Consider the following 17,037-nt stretch of genomic DNA (forward strand, 5'->3'; position numbering starts at 1 on the left):
GCCACTACCTGATTCCCCAGGTCTAAATGAGGCTTGAAGAACTTAAGTGTGTGAAAAGTACAAGGAACACAGGTAGATTTCATTTCAGGCTGCTTACCTATTCCAACATGAGGCCGATTTGGGAAGGATGGGCAGGATGAAATGTATCCGTGGGACCCAATGACCTGAGGCCACTGCCCAGTCTCCAGTTGCCCTCTGGTGAAAAGCAGCTTGTGGCCTGGGCTAACCTTTGATCTTGAGCTGCACCATCTGCTGATCGGCCCAGCACTTGGTTGCCTTCTGGGCCTGTCTCCTGTCCCAATTTCTAGTGGTCAGAAGGGCAAGGCAAATCCTGCCCTGGGGTGGGGGTGGGGGACTGTAGCATGCCAAGAGGAGGGGGATCTGGGGGTCCCTCGTGACTTCTGAGAATAGTGGGAGGAGGGGACAGCTATGGGCCACAGTACAGAACAGGCATCAGGCTTCAAGCAGGAGGGGAGAGATGTTCAGGCTGGGGTGGAGGGGCCGGAGGACCTGGAGCTTGAAGGCTGTCTGTCCTTCCTGTTTGTGCTATATGCACACTGACCCCCAAGTTCTAAGCCTGTGACACAGTGACAGAAATCTAGAGCAGAGGCAAGGTACAGATACAAATGTTTATTCTACATAAAAATTTCACAAAATGGGCAGCTGGCTGTACCAAGACCTTTGGTGAAGGGGTGAAGGGGGTAGGGAAGTCGCTGTTAAAGAAGGCAACACGGACAGTGGTCACAGTCACTGGGCAGGAGCAGAGCTGAGGGAAGGCGGGGCACAGACGTGGCCCCATCCCCTACTGCATGCACTCGCATGCACACTCCTAGCCTGTCAACGAGGAAGAGGGGTCTTGGGTGGGGGCATGTTTCTGACTTGAGAAGTCCCGAGATGGGAAGGAGGGAGGGACTCCTCCCTGGCTGGCTGCTGAATACTGCATCCCAGATACCAGACACCCACGCGGCACATCAGTGGGGGACAGCAAGGGCAGGACGCGATTGCAGGCCTGAAGTGGTGTCTGACTTCCCAGAGCACAAGAGAGCAGGGACCACTGTCCCAAACATGCAACACGCGATGGCTTGAGAACCTGACTGAGGCCTGCCGGGGAGGGTGGCGGGCCCAGGGTGTGGGCTTCGGCTATGGCAGAGGCCCGACGGCCTGATCTGCACCCCTAGCTTGCAGGGTGGCTGGAAAGCAGGTGCCAGACGGCCTCTTGTAGAATGTTACCTGGGGTCAAGCATAACCCAGAGGGGTTGCTCCTGGGGCTGTAGGTATGTGTGGGAAGGGAGGATGAGGCAGCCAAGACCTACTGGACTCTGCCCCTAGGCAGGGAAGGGAGCCTGGTCTTGACACAGCCAGAAGCCACCTGGCCACAGCACACTGAGCCTCCCTGGCAGTGATCAGCTGTTAGAGGCTTAGAGCTGGGCTGTCTCTCAGGGCCACCCCTCCCCTAACCTGAAAAGCAGCACCATGTGGCCAGCTGGTCCCCACCCCTTCAGGGGCTCGGCTTAGGGGGACAGCTGGAGAGGACAGAGGTCAGGGTGGATGGGCCAGTCAGGAGGAGGCAAGGTTGGGGTCCAGAGAGAGCCCTGGTCCCGGGAGAGGGCAGACCCCAGGCTGGAGTGGAATTATGGGAGGTGGGGGTAGGGGAGGGTGGCTACCCGGGGCAGCGCTACCTGGGAAGGGCCAGGGCCTGAGTCTGTTCCTTGCTGACCTGCCCCACCCCGCTGGCTCCTCGGTACAGACACACACGGTCACAGAGATCATGCACACAACGGCTCAGGGCAGGGTGGGTGTGGAGGGCCCTACGGCGGAGAAAGGAGCGGTACCGCGTGGGAAGGGAGGGGCTCCGAGCCGGAAGGCAGCAGCAGCCAGGGGGCCTCCTGAGGGCAGACCGTCCCGAGTGGAGTGGTAGCTGGGGTGGCTTCTATCCGAAGATGCCTCCAAACGTGGAGGCGATGACAACGCCCAGGACCACACAGCAGACGATGATCATGATCTTCTTCTGCAGGGGGAGGCGGGGAGGCAAGGAGGCGTGGCCTCAGACGGGGCAGGAGGCTGCGGGCTGGGTCGGGGCTCGGAGGGGCGGGGCACACAAACAGAGGGGCCCCTGAGCGGGGCTGGGGGTCTGGGGGACAGAACCAGCATCAGCACTGGGGAGGGGACGGCCTGGAAGGCACCTAGGGATGCAGTGACAGCGGGGAGGTGAAGGCCTCGGGGTGAGGGCCCAGTCAGAGCCCGGAGACAGGGTCAAGGCAGAGTGGGGAGGGATATGCGGTGGTCCCCAGGGCTCTAATGGGCAGAGGGCGGCTACTGACCCGGCGCGCCTTGCTCTGGTATTTGACGGCCTTCTTGGTGTCAGACACGGCCCTCTCCACATAGTCCACCGAATGTTCCACGTTGTACTCAATCCTGTCAATCATCTCCCCCTGCAGGGCCGGTGCCCGTGAGCTCCAGGGGGCCCCCGTCGGGACAGGATTCTGGGAAAGCACCCTGAGGTCAGAGAAAGAAAAGTGGGGGCGTGAGGAGATGGGGTACAGCCTCTCACCTGTGCCCCTCAGGCCGGGTCCCAGGGGCAGCTCCCTCCTGTCCCCACTGAGTGGCCGTCCTGGGGAGGAACCTGGCCATGCAGTCTCAGCCACGGGGGTGGGGACCATGCAGAGCACGCAGCCGGCCAGGAAGGAGGTGCAGGGAGGCAGGGGCAGGAGTGGGTGCTCTGGACAGGGTCCCACTCCATCCTCGCGGGCATGGTGGTGCTACCCAGCTCCGACTGTCTTCAGTCTTTGACATATAAGAATCCCTGCCTACTCCTGTAGCCCTTCCAGACCCTGTAACCTGGTCCCAGCAGCCCCCAGAGGCCGCTCGGACACTGCCCGAGACCCCCCCCCCCCAAGCAGTGGTGCCATGACAAATGACCGCTCTCTCCAAGTCCCTGCTCCTGCTGGTGTCCAGATCGCCATGGTCTCTCTGCCCATGGCGGCAGCAGCCTCTTTGTGGCCTCCCAGCTTCCTAGCTCCGCTCACACCGTACCCACGCTTCAGACCCTCCGATCTAGAAGAGAATCCAGAAGCCCGGCACCACGGTCTGCCTCTCCTTCACCACCCGCCCTGAACTCCAGCCGCACAACCTCCTCTATGAGCGAGCTGGGCTCTTGCCAGTCTCAGGGCCGGGCTCTGCTGGCCCTGCTCTTCAGTCATTCTGGGAAGTCTCCCGAGCTCAAATGGCACCTCTTCAGGGAAGCCTTCCCTGAACACCCCTGTCCAAAGTGGCCACTGCAGGGATGCTATTACGTTGTTACCCCAAGTGTGGCCCTGGGACTAGCAGCATCAGCCTCCCCCTCGAACCTGTTAGAAATGCAAATTCACAGACACCCACTTCAACCTACCAATCTCTGGGAACGGGGACCAGGAAACCTCCAAGCCCCCCGCCAAGTGATTCCTGGGCCCTTTTCAAGTCGTAGAACCACTGCTCTATCTCACTGCCTCCTGCTAATGTCTCCTGAGCACCCGGCACAACTGGAGAACGTTCCATTTGTCATTTCCTTCCGTTGCCCTTCGGCCGCCCCACCCCCCCGCCACCGATGTTAGCTCCAGGAAGCAGGCCCTCCGCTGTCCTGGTCACTGCTATACTTCCAGCGCCTAGAGAAGTGGCCGTCCACAGTGCCCGCATGACAAACGGCTGGTGACTACACTGGACAAGGCTGGGTGGAGGGCCATGCAGGGCCTGGGGTCCTGGAGGGCCAAGCAGAGCCATGCAGCGCCTGGAGCCTGGTAGCAGAGCCATGCAGAGGACGGGGTCCTTCAGGTGGGCCCGGCCCTGGAGGCAGTTTCAATGGCAGGTGGTTAGTTACCTGGAGACTCGGTCCCTCCCGGGCAGGGCAGCGTGTCAGGCAAAAAGGGTAGGGGTTAGTGCAGCCCTGGGTGCTGCTGTGGGCCAGGCGGGCAGAGGGCAGTGGGGCCCTAGACTCTTACCTGGCTCTCCACGAGCATGGCCATGTCCATGAACATGTCGTGCAGCTCACGGATGCTGTTCTCCAGCTTGATGATCTCGCTGTGCCGCGTCTCGATCTCACTCAGAGCCTGCTTTGAGATGCTGGAGTCCATGATGATCTAGGGGGTGGGAGCAGTGGGCTGGGACACGAGCCTGCTGCAGGGGGCAGGGAGGGGGGCCCGGGCCAGGGTGGCAGGCCAAGGGCGAAGGCAGCTGGGATGGGTGGTGGCCCCCTCCTCAGCCATAGCACTCCCCCCACTTGCTGCTTGGTTCTTACTAGCTGTTACCAGATTTCTTGGGGACGAACTTCTCAGCGTTCATGTGGGGCTGCTTGTGCCTACCATGTAATCACTGCTCACCAGCATGGCCACCAAATTGATGGCCCCCAAGGACCCAGGCCTTGAACGGCCTTTCTCCCTTCTCCTCTCCTTCCAGTCAGCCTCCCAGAGAGGGCAACTACCCCTCTCTTCTCTCCTGAAACCCACAGCCCCTAGCTGCCTTCCACACTGTGGGCCGCCGCCTTCAGGAAGCCCCCTGCTCAAGCATCGCTTGAATGTAGAGACGGCCAAGGGCACCGTGTCTCCCAGGAGAGGAACAAGGCCCTGAGGATGGTGGTAGAAGGCCAGTGGCAAATGGACAGAGAAGCAAGGAAATGGACCCAATTGAGAGGAACCAGGAGACAGGTGTCTTAATACCTGTGCCACTAACATTTATGTGGCCACAGTCTGGTCTCTTTTCCTCTCTGGGACTCAGCCTTCTTTGAAATCGGCCTCGCAAGGTGGCTGTGTCCAAAGACTGCCCGGCACCAGCACTTTGCACACACACCAGGGGTCCCTGTGGGGGGTGGGGGAGTGGTCCACACTCACCCCAGAAGCAAAGATGGCGGGGTTTCCACTCTCCAGCATGTCCTCTAGCTCCTCACTGGTCGTGGTCCGGCCAGCTGTGAGCAGGGGTCGCACTGAGCCCTGCACACCTCGCGCGGGGTTTAGCCCCGGTCCCACCCCTCACCCTGGCACCCCCCAGCTCACTGATCTCCAGCTGCCTTTGGATGCGGCCCTTGCAGCGCTCACGGTAGTCAGACTGTGTGGCATTGTACTCAGACATGACCTCCACAAACTTGCGGGACAGCGTGGAGTGCTGGGGATGCGAGACGGGGGTGCAGGTGTCAGGCCCAGCTCCAGAGCCCCAGGGCTCCAGCTCCCGCCAGCCCACCCCAGAGGCCTGCCAGCAGCACCTGTGTCTTTCGGATCCTCAGGTCCGCGGAGGAGCGGTTGAGGCCTTCCTCCTGCTCGATGCTTTGCTCGATGCCTGGGGGATGGAGAGCTGCTGAGCCACCACCTGTTCCCCTCACCACTGTCCCCTTCCTCTTGGACCCACACACACCCAGGAGCTGGCTCTGGAGCTCCCCTGGGAAGGGTCTAGTGCAGACTGTGGGGGGCGGTCACACAGGAAGCCGAGGAAGAGGGTGCTCCAGGCACTGACAGAAGGGCCGACAGGGGCCCATCCGGGCACCATGCGGTCGGTGTGCGCACTGACGCACACGCATCTGCGAGGCCTCAGGCACACACCAAGCTGTGTGTGTGTGAGCGCCTACTGTGTACTAGGCCTAGCGGCTCAGGCCCCCCTGCCTTCTGCTCAGGAAGCCTGTGCACCCAACAAGGGGCCATGCCCCAGGGAGGAGGGCCCACAGCGCTCGGGCCCGTGCACCCCTGCACTCACACAGACGCACCCGGCTTTGTGTGTGGGAGCAGGTGGTGCTGGCCAGCCCTTGACCCTCGTTAGCTGAAGCAGGGGACAATTCCCAGGGTGGAGCACCCCCTCACCGAAGCCTCAGGTGGCTGTCCCGAGGCCCAGCCCCATGCCTGGCCCGAACAAGCCTTGCCAGCTAGCTGCTGAGGGAACGGGCACGTGACGGCACCCTCATAGAGGAAAGCAAGACCCAGTGTTCCCCTCAGCGTTGGTGAGGGCCACGGTAGGCGGAGGAAGTGGGCCCCGGAGTGTCCCCCACCTCCCAGACAAGGCCTGGATGGCGCCCAGACTCACTCTTCAACTTGGAGCGAACTTTGTTTGCGGTCTTCTTTATGTCAGACATGAGCTCCTCCAGCTCTTCCTTCGTCTCTGGGGAAGTGGAAGGGGTAGAGGGTAGACACCCAGGCCTCTCCCCGCTGTCTGACAGTCAGGGTCAGCCTCTGGTGCCAGGGGGCCCAGTCGCGGGGTCCCCAGTCCTCCCCCGGCCCCTGGCTAAGGCTCGGCCTGCCCCCGCAGTCCTGGGCCGGGGCCACAGCAGCTGCACCTCACCCCCTCCGGCGCTGCCTTGCAAGGAGCCTCCCTTCCTGCTCGCTGGCTCTCCCTCCCCCTGCAGATAACAGATGGGTCTAAATTTAAGGCAGAAATTGCTGCGAGCAGCCGGCAAAGCTGGACTTGGCCCCGGGGAGCATTTACTCCGTGCTTGCCTGAGTCGAATGTGGGGGGTGCGGGCTCCCCTAGAGTCACCTGGTAGCCCTGGGGGGGACAGACATCCAGCCAATGGGGTGGCAGAGCCAGGGGCCAGGGAAGCTGAAGCCAGGCCCCTTCCATAGAGCACCATGGGTGGGGGAGACCTTGTGCTCTGGAGGCCCCCCTTCCCAGGTACTGAGCTCCGCGGAGGCCAGCCGCTGTGTGCCCCGAGGGTGCACAGGGGCATGAAGCACCTGGCCTGGAAGGGAGCTGATGGAGAAGAGGCTCAGAGAGCTGTGCCCCCCGCACACAGTTGGCCTTGGACCAGCAGGTGATTGGTGCTGTGACGGTGAGGCTGGGGGAAGGCCACAGCCTAGTGTTTCTGGACCTTGTTCCAACTGGAACCATCTCTCTTAACGCCAGCAGAGGCCACGGGGGTACCCAGCTCGCTCCGCCCCCATCGAGGGGTTGGCTGGCCAAGTGGGGCATGGCGGCCGCTTCCCACAGGGTGCTGGTTGGAGCGGTGGCTCCTGACAGCGCCCCAGCCTCAGGGCAACCCTCGGACTCTACTTCCTGCAGAAACCAGGACTGAGCTCCTGGCTGAGCCTTTCTTACCCGCTGTCTGCTTTCCTCTGGGGCTGGGCCTCTCCTAGAGGGGGCTGGGAGGGGCATTTCCAGCAGCTGATGGTGGGGGGGGCACCTACTAAGTGGATCGTGAGGTGGGGGGCTTCGAGGAGCGGAGGAGGGCGCCTCATTCATACAAACAAAGGAAACTTGGTTACCAGCTGCTCTGACGTCTCTGCCTCTTTTGCTCAGACCCAAAATAGCCCAGCCCGGATGGCAGCCCCCAGGGGAGGCAGAGGAGGCCTCGGCCCAGGAAAGCCCCCCGCTCGCTGCCATCTTTCCCAGCGACTCCTCGGTAACTGCTCCCTCTCTCTAGAACCCTTACTGAGGAGCTCCCTCCCACATCAGTGACCGCCGGCTGGTCCTGACTGCTTGGCTCTCGGCAATTCCGGATGGGTCGCTACTCATTCTACAACATGGGGAGACCTCGAGTGGAAGGTGGGACAAGGGAGCCGAGAGAAAGGAACTGTGTCTCCGCCGCCCCATGCTTGCCCCGTCTGGCAGCAGGGGAGTGCCTCAGCTCTTTCCAGTACTGTTCGCCCAGTCGGCCCCCTCTGACCGTCAGCAAGAGGGACCCACACGCAGACACGCGGACTCAGGCACACATGCGCGTGAAGACCTATGACGTCACATGCTGCTACCCGAGACCAATCTCTGGGGAGAGGGGCACACACGGTGGCCACACTGAATGTGGGCCCTGCCTTGGGTAGCCCTCTCTCCTTCCCACCCATTCCTGGGGCAGTCTCCCGGCTCCCAGCAGACTCGTTTTGCGTTCCAAGGGCCCGGCCCTGGGCTCGCTCGGCCTGGCCCTGGCCTTGGGTTCCAGCGCACTGTAGGGGCTGTGGAGAGATTTCTTCTGGGGGCTTGAGGATGCCCGTGGACGGGGCCTGGGGGCTGGGGAGGCACAGCTGGAGGCCACACACAAACCCATGCATTCTTGGGGTCCCCTGGGCTGATGCCTTTCGAAGGGGCTGGAGAGACGGGCAAGGAGGTGAGCCAGCAGGAACGGTGTGCGCGCACCCAGGTCACAGGCCCAGGCCCCCGCACTGGCACTGACTCCCCGGGGCTGAGGGGAAGGAATCTCAGGCCTGCGCGCTGTCAGCCTGGCACAGGGCAGGGCAGTCATCAACACCTCGCCAGGAACGGTGACAGAAGGGTCAGGGGGGCTTGTCTGCAGATGGAGTGGAATGCAGACACACAGAGGCTCCCTGCGCGGAGGGAGAGGGTGACTTCCTGGAGCCCTGAGAAGGCCCCGCTCCGGGGTACCAGTGGCCAGGTGCCAGGGCTGCTTGCTCTTTCCGGAAGCTCCTCCTGCTTGGCCGGCTTGCCCTCCCACAGCGCTGAGGCTCAGCGCTGCCATCTGCTCCCCCGGGAGGCTCGGGAAAGGGAGGGGCGGGGCGGAGAGGCTTCCTTTGGAGCCAGGCAGCACCCACCCACCCAGCTTACCTGGAGGGGGCGGGGCTGGGCCCAGGATGGGCGAGCCTGCGTGAGAGCCGGGTGCACTGACCCCCACCCCAGGCCTGGGCCAGCTGTGTTCCCCAAAGCTTTCCACGGGGCCCTCCCCACCCTGGCCAGGCCCAGGCACCCCTCAGCCGACCCACAGTGAGGGTGCTGGGGATCCAGGAGCCCCGCCCCGGCAGCAGCACCTTCCAGGAGGCCTGGAGGCCGCCCCTCTGTCACGCACACACTCACTCTCGTCAGGGTTGGGGGAGGCCAGGATGGCGCTGTGCTTCCGTTTCACCTCCTCCACGTTCTCCGAGATCTTGTCAATGAAGCCGCGGATCTCCTCCACCTGCGCACCGAGGCCGGGCGGTCGGGAGGGGACCGGGAAAGGTGCTCATGGGCCCGGGGCTGGATCAGACTGGGGCTGGCGGTCAGGCTCAGGGAGAGGCTGGACCAGGCTTCGGGTGGGGGTGAGGGTGGGGGTATGACGTGGGTCCCCCCCCTAAGGTCTGCCCGTGTATTCGAGGATGTGGGGTTTGCTGGCTCCCACCTGTTCAAAGAACTCATCCATGAAGCCGTCCCGGTCCACGGTGACAGTGACATCATCATCATCATCGCTGTCCTTGGCCTGCGCAGGGGTATGTACACGTGAGCGGACCTGTGGTAGGCCCACTGCCCAGCATCCATATACAGCAGGCTCGTGGGCTCAGCTCCGGGTCCTTGACCCCTGCCCTCTCTCCTCTTGGCAGACACGAGGTCTGGCTGTGCCCTCAGCTCCCAGCCACAGTCAGACCTGGAGGACCCCTGGGGACCCAGCATAAGGCGAGAGGCCTTGACTGTCGAGTTGGGGACAGGGCCAACTCTCTACCCCTAGGCCATGTACTCCTTCCCCTGCCCAGCTGCCTGCCACTTCCCCACAGGACCAGGGTCCTCCCAGCACGCCCCTCACCCTAGGAGGCAGCTGGAAAGCCTTGGTTCCCTGACCAGTGGCCCCAACTCACAGACCTTGCCTGGGACAGGCTGCCTGGAAGCCAGCATTCTCTACTTTCTGGTCCCTATGGTTTTAGTTAGGATGGGGCCCAAAGTTCCCAAGCTCCCTTTCTGGGGGCAGGGGGGGTCTGGGAGTGGGAGACCTGGGCGCCACCCACACCTGCTTCTGGAAAGGTAGGCTGGCTCAGACACAAGCCGTCCCCCAGCGCCTCCAGCAGGCCTGAGATGCTGCCAGTGTGCAGCCCTGCAAATTCAGCTCTCCCCGCGTCATCAGACCTCGGTCCTCTTTCCCTCCAGGCCCAGAGCTGGGCCAACCAGCCTGAGAGGCCAGTCATGTCGCTTGGCCTGGGGCCCGCCCTAGGCCCCACCCCGCCACCCTGGAGCAGCTGGACAAAAGCCACCCCCATCACAGGGTGGAGTAATTGCACCTCAGACTTGCCAGTGTGCTGGCTGCGCTCATCACTGTCTGCCTCATACGCTTCGAGGTGCCAGGGGCAGCCCACGGTGAGGGCAAGGGCAAGTCCCTCTCCACGGCCAAGGCCAGGGCACCAACGCTGTGACCGGCCCCTCAGACTGGGGTTATCAGGCTTGGTGACACCCCTTCAGGTCTCAGCACCCCACGGGGAGGAGGCGTGGGTGGGCTCGGCACCAGCCTTCACCTTCATCTCTCTTACATCAGGGTCAGAGCTGAGGACAGGGGCAGGTGGAGGTCGAGGGATGGTGAAGCTAGGGGACCCAGCAGGCTGGGCCCAGCTAGCCTGCTGGGGAGGGACCCAGGTTCTGTGCCCAGCACAGACACAGGCTGGCTGAGGGATGTGCCCTCTGGGTCTGTTTGCTCCTGTGTGCAGTGGGGACGGTGACGCCTGGCTACAGGGACAGAAGGCTGAGAAAGGGTGGGAAGGCACAGCATGTTCTATGAGGGGCTGTGCCCCTGGGGCTCTCGGGGTCCCACTGACCTACCAGAGTGGGACTAGACAGCAGAGGGGGTTGGTTGGGAGCTTTATGGAGGCGGCTCTGACAGGCCCCTCTCATCAAGAGATCACACCTCCTCCCCCAGCAGCTAAAATAAATCCTCGCTCCCACAAGTGCCTGTGGCTGCTACCAGGTGGCCCCCTCCCCCCAGCCAAGCCCACCTATAGACAAGAGAATCTAGGAGCCATTTCCACACTGGTGAACCTTGCCAGGCACAGGAGCTAAGCTAGAGGAGCACTCCTTAGGGAAACTGAGGCAGCGTGCAATCTGGAGGAGACTAGGTCCCCCTCCAGGGCAGCCTGCCAGGTTGGGGGGTGGCCCCAGGAGCTCCTGCCCTTCAGCGGCCTGCCTATCTGACTTTTTGGCACCTAGAGAAAGAGAGGGATGGACAGGAAAGGACGGAAGGAGAATTTTCCAGCTCCCCTCCCAGGAAGAGTAATGACCGGCTAGGGCCAAAGTCAAGGGCATCACAGTTTCCAGAGACAAAAGCAGTTGCCAGAGATCCCTGGGATCTGGGCTGCTGCTCTCCCTGGGCCTTGGGCTGCCCATCTGTAAAACAAGGACGTATCTTCTCCAGCGTCCAGCAGCTCCAACCTGCTTCCTCCACAGCCTCCCCAGAAAACTGATGGCTGCAGTCAGGGAGTTTCTCCAACACAGGGTTGGCGGGAAGGATGTCCACGCTCTCCTCCCGGCCCTCTGGCCATGAGGGCAGAGCTGAGGAAGGCGACACCTGGGGCCAAGGCCGGACTGGGGCTCCCAGGCTGGGGTCCACCCCGAAGGTGGCACTCGGATTGGCCCCAAAGCCAACTGGAGGGCTAAGGGCCTGACTTCACAGCCTCGGTGACATCAGGGGTCATTCCAAGCAAAACCCTGAGGACATTCTCCGTGGGGACCCCTTCCTTACCGAGTCCTGGCTCTTCTTCCTCCTCATGACATTCCACCCACTGCCCCCTGTCACTTCACTCCTGCAGCCTGAAACTGGACCCTGGCACACCCCACCTAAGCCACTTCCCTGCCTCCACAACCCACCTGCTGTCTTCCCTTGCCCCACGCAGTGCGCTCCGCCTGGAATGCTGACTCCACGAAGCGGACATCCCCCTCATCCTCAGATGCTACCTCCTTTCAGAAGCCTTCCCCCCGGTCAGTATCTTGCCCCTTGGTCCCCCACACACTATTCACATCTCTACTGGAACCACAGCCACACGCCCTCAGGCCCTAAGGGACCTGAAAATTCACCTTGGCCTCAGCTTGCATACCTCCTGTGATGGAGAGCTCACTAGCTTTCACAGGCAGCTCTGCCTACCATGGGTTGCCCCACTTGTCCCTTTCCTGTGGCCCTAAGCCATAACGAACCTGTTGGTGCCCTCTCCCTGGGCTGGCCTTGCCAGAGAGCTGAAGGCAGCGTCCACACCTTCCCTGGGTTTTTCTCCACAAATTGACCATTCCCTTTCCCTCAGATCCCTCCCAGGGCCCTAAGTTGCAACCCCTGCCCCAGACTTGTTTGGTTCAGCCTCTATCTTCCTCTGCGGCACATGATACAAACTGAATCTGCTGTTGATTGTGGTCTAAGTGGTACCAAAGAGCTGACCCATCCCCTCCCTCTTTTCATGTGGTCTACCGTCGTTAATGCAACCAGAGATCAGTATAAGTGATCATATAGCACTTCCTGCCCAGAAAAGCCCCAAGCCCTTCCCCACCACTGTTTACTTGATCGGATTTTAGGCTCAAGTGAAGGACTTTTTTTGCTTAATTTCTTCATTTCTTCTGATTCTTGTTTCACTTTGTGGGAATCTGGTGGCTCATGACTCTGGGGCCCCCTGCAACCTCATCCATATCTAGGCCAGAACCCTGTGGCACCTTTCTAGAGACATCCTCCAGGTTAACTACGACCCCAATCAGGTTTCACTGGACACTAAATAAATGACAAGCCCCAAACCCAGACACACTCCTGACCCAAAAGGAAGTAGGAACTAGGCTGGTGTCTCCTCATGTCCCGGGATGGTCAGGGTGGGCATCACCTACATGCACAAAGGGAGCACCCAGATAGTTTAGAATCATGAGGGCCCCAGCTCCCTTGGAAACCTGCCAACCTGTCACTCTGAGAGTGACAATCGCAGCTCCAGAAAGAGGGCTGGACCGGTCTGGGGACCTGAGGTGGCAGCTAGAGTCTGCGGTGGTCGCAAGCTCGAAGCGGCAAACATCCTCAGGGTAAGTCCACTCAGGCCTCATGTGAGCACCTGACCTGCCACCTGGCCCAAACTAGGTTCTGCCTCGTCCTCCTGAGCCCCTCCTCTGAAACCCCTCATTCCCCAAAGCCCGCCAAATCTGAAACCAGGGTGCACCTACTTTCCTCCTCTTCCTCTCACATCCATCCAACATTTGACTTGTGGTGTTCCTTGTTCATCTTTCGGTGGTTTTTAGCCCTGTTTCAGCACTGTGATCCCTTGGAAGGCTTAAAAAAACCCCAAAAACCCGCTTCCAGGTTTCTAACCCAGAGAGACCAAATCAGAATTTAGGGGTTTGGGGCTGGTAAGGCTAAGTTTATACAAAGCTCCCACCCCACAGTTGAGAACCAGTGGTCTGATCTTACTCCTCTCTTATAGGCTCTGGCCTCATTAGGCCTCTGGCCCAAGCCATCCAGAATGAAGGCTGCCCTGGACAGAAGCCCTAAACTTCCAGAAGAGGCCAGACAGTCCTGGTGGTCTCTCCTGGCAGAGGCTCCAGGATTCCAGGATATCTTCCTGGAAACAGAAGTGTGATTCCTCCAAGAGGCTCAGAGACCGGGCAGCCTCCAGGCCCGGCCCCCAGGGGGGATGGATGGTGGGAGGCCAGCCAGCAGGGTTGATTCATTCCTCCTGAGCAGGAATCGGCTGCTGTCTGCCTCAAGGGCTATTTTTTTTTTCCCCTTCTTGTTTTTAATGACGAATCAAAGTCAATACCACTAGAGCAGAGAGACCCAGAGCTGAGTCAGGGGTATGTGAGGCCAAACTGGGTCTCCAGGAAAAAGGGCCTCCCCTCCACCCTCATCTGATCCCTTCACCTTCTTCCCATCCAATGTATGCCCTTCACCTCCAGATCCCTGCCCCTAACCAGAGCCCCAGGGCAGCTCCAGGAGGCAGCCTCAGCCGGTGGAGACCAGCGGGCTCCAGCCCAGCACTCCCCCCACCCCAACACACCACGTGGCCTTAGATAAACCCCTGGCCCTTTCCAGACCTCAGTTTTTCAACTTGTGAAAGAGAGGGTTGGACTAGATCGTCCCTAAAGGTCATTCCGGCTGCACCCCAGGTGACAATGTGTCCAAACCCACTGTTTCTTCTGGGAAACCCCAAGGAGGTAAGGGGAGGGAAGGAGGCCTACTCTTATATCCCCATTCTTCTACTCTGTAAGGCGGATCCGGCCAGCTACACTGTATGGATGAAATGGGCACAGAGAGGTTAAGGCAAGAACCTGCCTGGTATTACCCAGGCCACCCAGCCTCTTCCCAGCAATGGAGTGAAAAGGTGAATGGGGGGCACAGGGGCGCACTGGGCTTCCCCACCAGGCCTGCCCCGGCTGCTCCAGTGAGCAGCCATCAGACCACCCACCATTCTCTCCTGGCTAGGCATTCCAACCTCTCTGCCTTAACTCACGCGGGTCCCTCCTTTTGGACCACCTTCCCTCCTCCCATTTCTTTATTTTTTTTTTTTTTTTAAAGAATTTGTTTATTTATTTGACAGTGATAGAGACAGCCAGCGAGAGAGGGAACACAAGCAGGGGGAGTGGAAGAGGAAGAAGCAGGCTCACAGCAGAGGAGCCTGACGTGGGGCTCGATCCCATAACGCCGGGATCACGCCCTGAGGTGAAGGCAGACGCTCAACCGCTGTGCCACCCAGGCGCCCCTCCCTCCTCCCATTTCTATCCAACCCCTTCTGGGCCACCCCGGGTTCCCTTCTTCCAGGGTCCGGCGGCCCGAACGCTCCCTCCTCTCTGTCCTCTGGCTCCCGCAGCAGGTCCCATGTCCTGCCTGTGGCTCAGCACAGAGATAAACACCCTCCGGGGCCCAGGGAAGGGAGGGTCAGCTCCAAGAAGTTCTCAGAAAGAAAACCAGGGAGGCCTCCGAATGGTGGGGGAAGGAGGCAGTGACGTGCCAGGTGGGGCTGCCTGGGGGCACCTCGCCCTAAGTCTCTCCGGTTCTGTGACCCTGGGCTAGTTTTTGCCCCTCTGAGGCCCCTGGGTTGCCCTTCTGACCTCCAAGGGCCCCGGATGATCCCTTCACTCCATTTGTGCACCTGGAGGCTCAGCGGCATGAGGCGTGGGAGCTGGGGAAGGCTGGAGGGCTGAGCCTGGCCTGCAGAGCGCTGAGGAAACGCGCCAGCTCCTTCCCCAAGTGTGACTTTTATAAATAAGCTCCCTTTGCCTTCCTTCCAAATGTGGCAGCGCTGGGTAGAAAAGGAAGGAGGGGAGAGGGGGGAGGGGGGAGGTGCAAGGCACTGCCCCAAGCACCACCTCTGTCCAGCCCAGCCAGTACTGGCCTCTTGGTCCCTGGGGATTCTGATCTCTGAGAATTCTGACTCCCAGGGTTCAAGGTCTCCCCTAAATATGGAGTCAGACTCAGGTGACCACCCCTTGACCTGAGAAACTGGGCTCTAGGTTTTCTTATCTCTACTTTTATAGGTGGGAAACCAAGGCCCAGAGGGAGAGTTGTGGGAATGACAGCCCCCCCCCAAGACTATCTGTCCCCCCCACACTGTGGGCTCCTGCAGGCTGCAAGAAACCCCCAGTGGGCAGGGCCATCCAGCAATGAGCACAGCAGCCTCTGTGGGTTCTGAATGTCTGCGGGGTGGGGTCTAGAGAGAAGGCCTCAGCGAATCCACAGAGAAGCCAGACCTCACCATCTAAGGGACCACCATGGCTAGTGGTTATGTGTGTGTGGGGGGGTGGGGGTGAGGGGTCACAGAGACACACAACCGAGCAAAAGACTTGGGTTCAAGCTCCCTACAACCCAAACCCTCCACTTGGTCCCCCAGTCCCAGCCAGGCCTCAATCTGACGGCCTTTGGAACAAAGCCCCTTTCTACCATCCCTTTTGAGCTACCCGGCATGCCATTTGCTCTCTTGTACCTCAGTTTCCCCTTTAACAGAGGGGATGAAGCCTGATGTGCCAGAGACCCTGTCACATGTAAAGGACTGTGTTCCCCTGACCACTTGGTTCCCTTATACACTCTCGTCTGACCCACCAGGCACCCAAACATCAGTAAATGCACCACACGGCCATTCATGCCGAGATAACATTCTTTCTGACTCAACATAGCACAGGAAGCTTGAGGGCAACCGCAAGGGCTGGCGGGGGAAGTGTTTAGACATCATATATGACATGAGGGACCATCTTCTTCCTCTGAAACCTCCTGAGGTTTACCCTGGGGGCTGGGCATTTGGCCAGGAATAAAAGGTCTGTTGGGAAGGTGGGGGCTGGTAGCCAGAGGAAGGGGGGAGATGGAGACAGGAGAGTACAGGTCCCAGCTCCGGACTGCCCAGGAGACAAGACTGGTATAATGGGGGAGACGGGGCACAAACGCAGGGAGCCTCTGGACAGACGGGTCAAACCAGGGGGTCAAAAGGCCAAACTACACTTGAAACTTTCCATATAAGAAGACCTCGGTCTCTGGCTCCAAGTGGGGTAGCAAGGGGAGGGCTCTGAGGAGCCAGTGAGCTGGCAGATCAGCACTGTGGGCAGGACACCTGCCAGACAGCAAGGTGGTCAGCTAGGGGACTGGACAAGAGTCATCCTGGTCTAGAGCCCTGATGCCCCCTCCCCACAGGCAGGCTTCATTTCCTTCACTACCTCCACATGCCCCCAGGTTTGCCATCTCCAAGGGCAGAGGTGAGAATGTCCTGGTCAATGTCAGAGTCCAGGGGAGACGGCGGGGGTGGGAGGGTAGGGGTGAATGAGGCGTGGGCGGCAGGGGTCTCAGTCAGGGCTAGGAGAGGGTGGGCTCTGGTCAGAGCCTTTGCTCATCCTCTTACTCCCCCCAAAACCCCGCCCCAGGAGCCACACCCCGGGGACCTCCAAGACACAGGTGGAAAAATAGGTTCAGGTTGGAATCGGAGCAGGAACCCGGAAGGGTCTGAAAATGCCGCCGGCCGGGGCTGCCCGGAAGCCAGGAAGGTAGACTGGGGGCGAATCTGACCCCTCTGGGGCCGGGGCGGGCAGCAGACCCCCAGGGCGACGGGGGTGCGGAGCCACAGGTGATGGGAGCCACAGGTGACGGAGGCGGCGGGGCGCCCCACGGGACAGCGCCCGCCCGCGGAGCCCGGCCCCACCCGGCGGCCAGGTTTCCGCAACGCGCCCCGCAGCTGGGCTCTGGGCAGGGGACCGCCCCCGGCCCCTTCCCACTGCGGTCCCGCCGTCTGTCACACCCTTGCGGGGGGGCCAGGAGGGTCAGTGATGAGGCACAGTGGGGGGACAGAGACCGGACCTGCTCCGGGCCGCGGGAGAGGTCAGCCTTCCGTCCCGCCACCGGTATCCGATAATAGCCCTCCGACCCCCCAAAACAAGGGGGCGCCGAAAAGTTTATCTAGGACCCCGGGCTCCGGCCGCCAG

At 60.9% G+C, this 17,037-nt stretch overlaps 1 protein-coding gene across 1 annotated transcript; it reads right to left on the reverse strand.

Annotated features, from left to right (window-relative positions):
- Positions 1-615: 615 nt before the first annotated feature.
- Positions 616-9,124, reverse strand: STX1A (syntaxin 1A). Its single transcript, XM_034669991.1, has 9 exons — positions 9,047-9,124; positions 8,746-8,845; positions 6,037-6,111; positions 5,228-5,301; positions 5,022-5,130; positions 4,860-4,933; positions 3,975-4,112; positions 2,322-2,432; positions 616-2,008 (listed from the first exon to the last, which is right to left on the reverse strand). Exons 1-9 carry the CDS (start codon positions 9,065-9,067, stop codon positions 1,931-1,933), a joined length of 780 nt encoding a protein of 259 aa, XP_034525882.1. The 5' UTR covers positions 9,068-9,124; the 3' UTR covers positions 616-1,930.
- Positions 9,125-17,037: the final 7,913 nt, after the last annotated feature.

This window comes from Ailuropoda melanoleuca, chromosome 10 (genome assembly GCF_002007445.2).
Source record: "Ailuropoda melanoleuca isolate Jingjing chromosome 10, ASM200744v2, whole genome shotgun sequence".
NCBI lineage: Eukaryota > Metazoa > Chordata > Mammalia > Carnivora > Ursidae > Ailuropoda > Ailuropoda melanoleuca.

Excerpts from the sequence above, each read along its gene's own strand:
- STX1A (XM_034669991.1), bottom strand. The coding sequence starts at position 9,067 with ATGGATGAGTTCTTTGAACAG. Across the intron at positions 5,131-5,227 it reads TGAGGATCCGAAAGACACAG|CACTCCACGCTGTCCCGCAA; the intron begins GTGCTGCTGGCA and ends TCGCATCCCCAG. Across the intron at positions 2,009-2,321 it reads ACCAGAGCAAGGCGCGCCGG|AAGAAGATCATGATCATCGT; the intron begins GTCAGTAGCCGC and ends CTCCCCCTGCAG.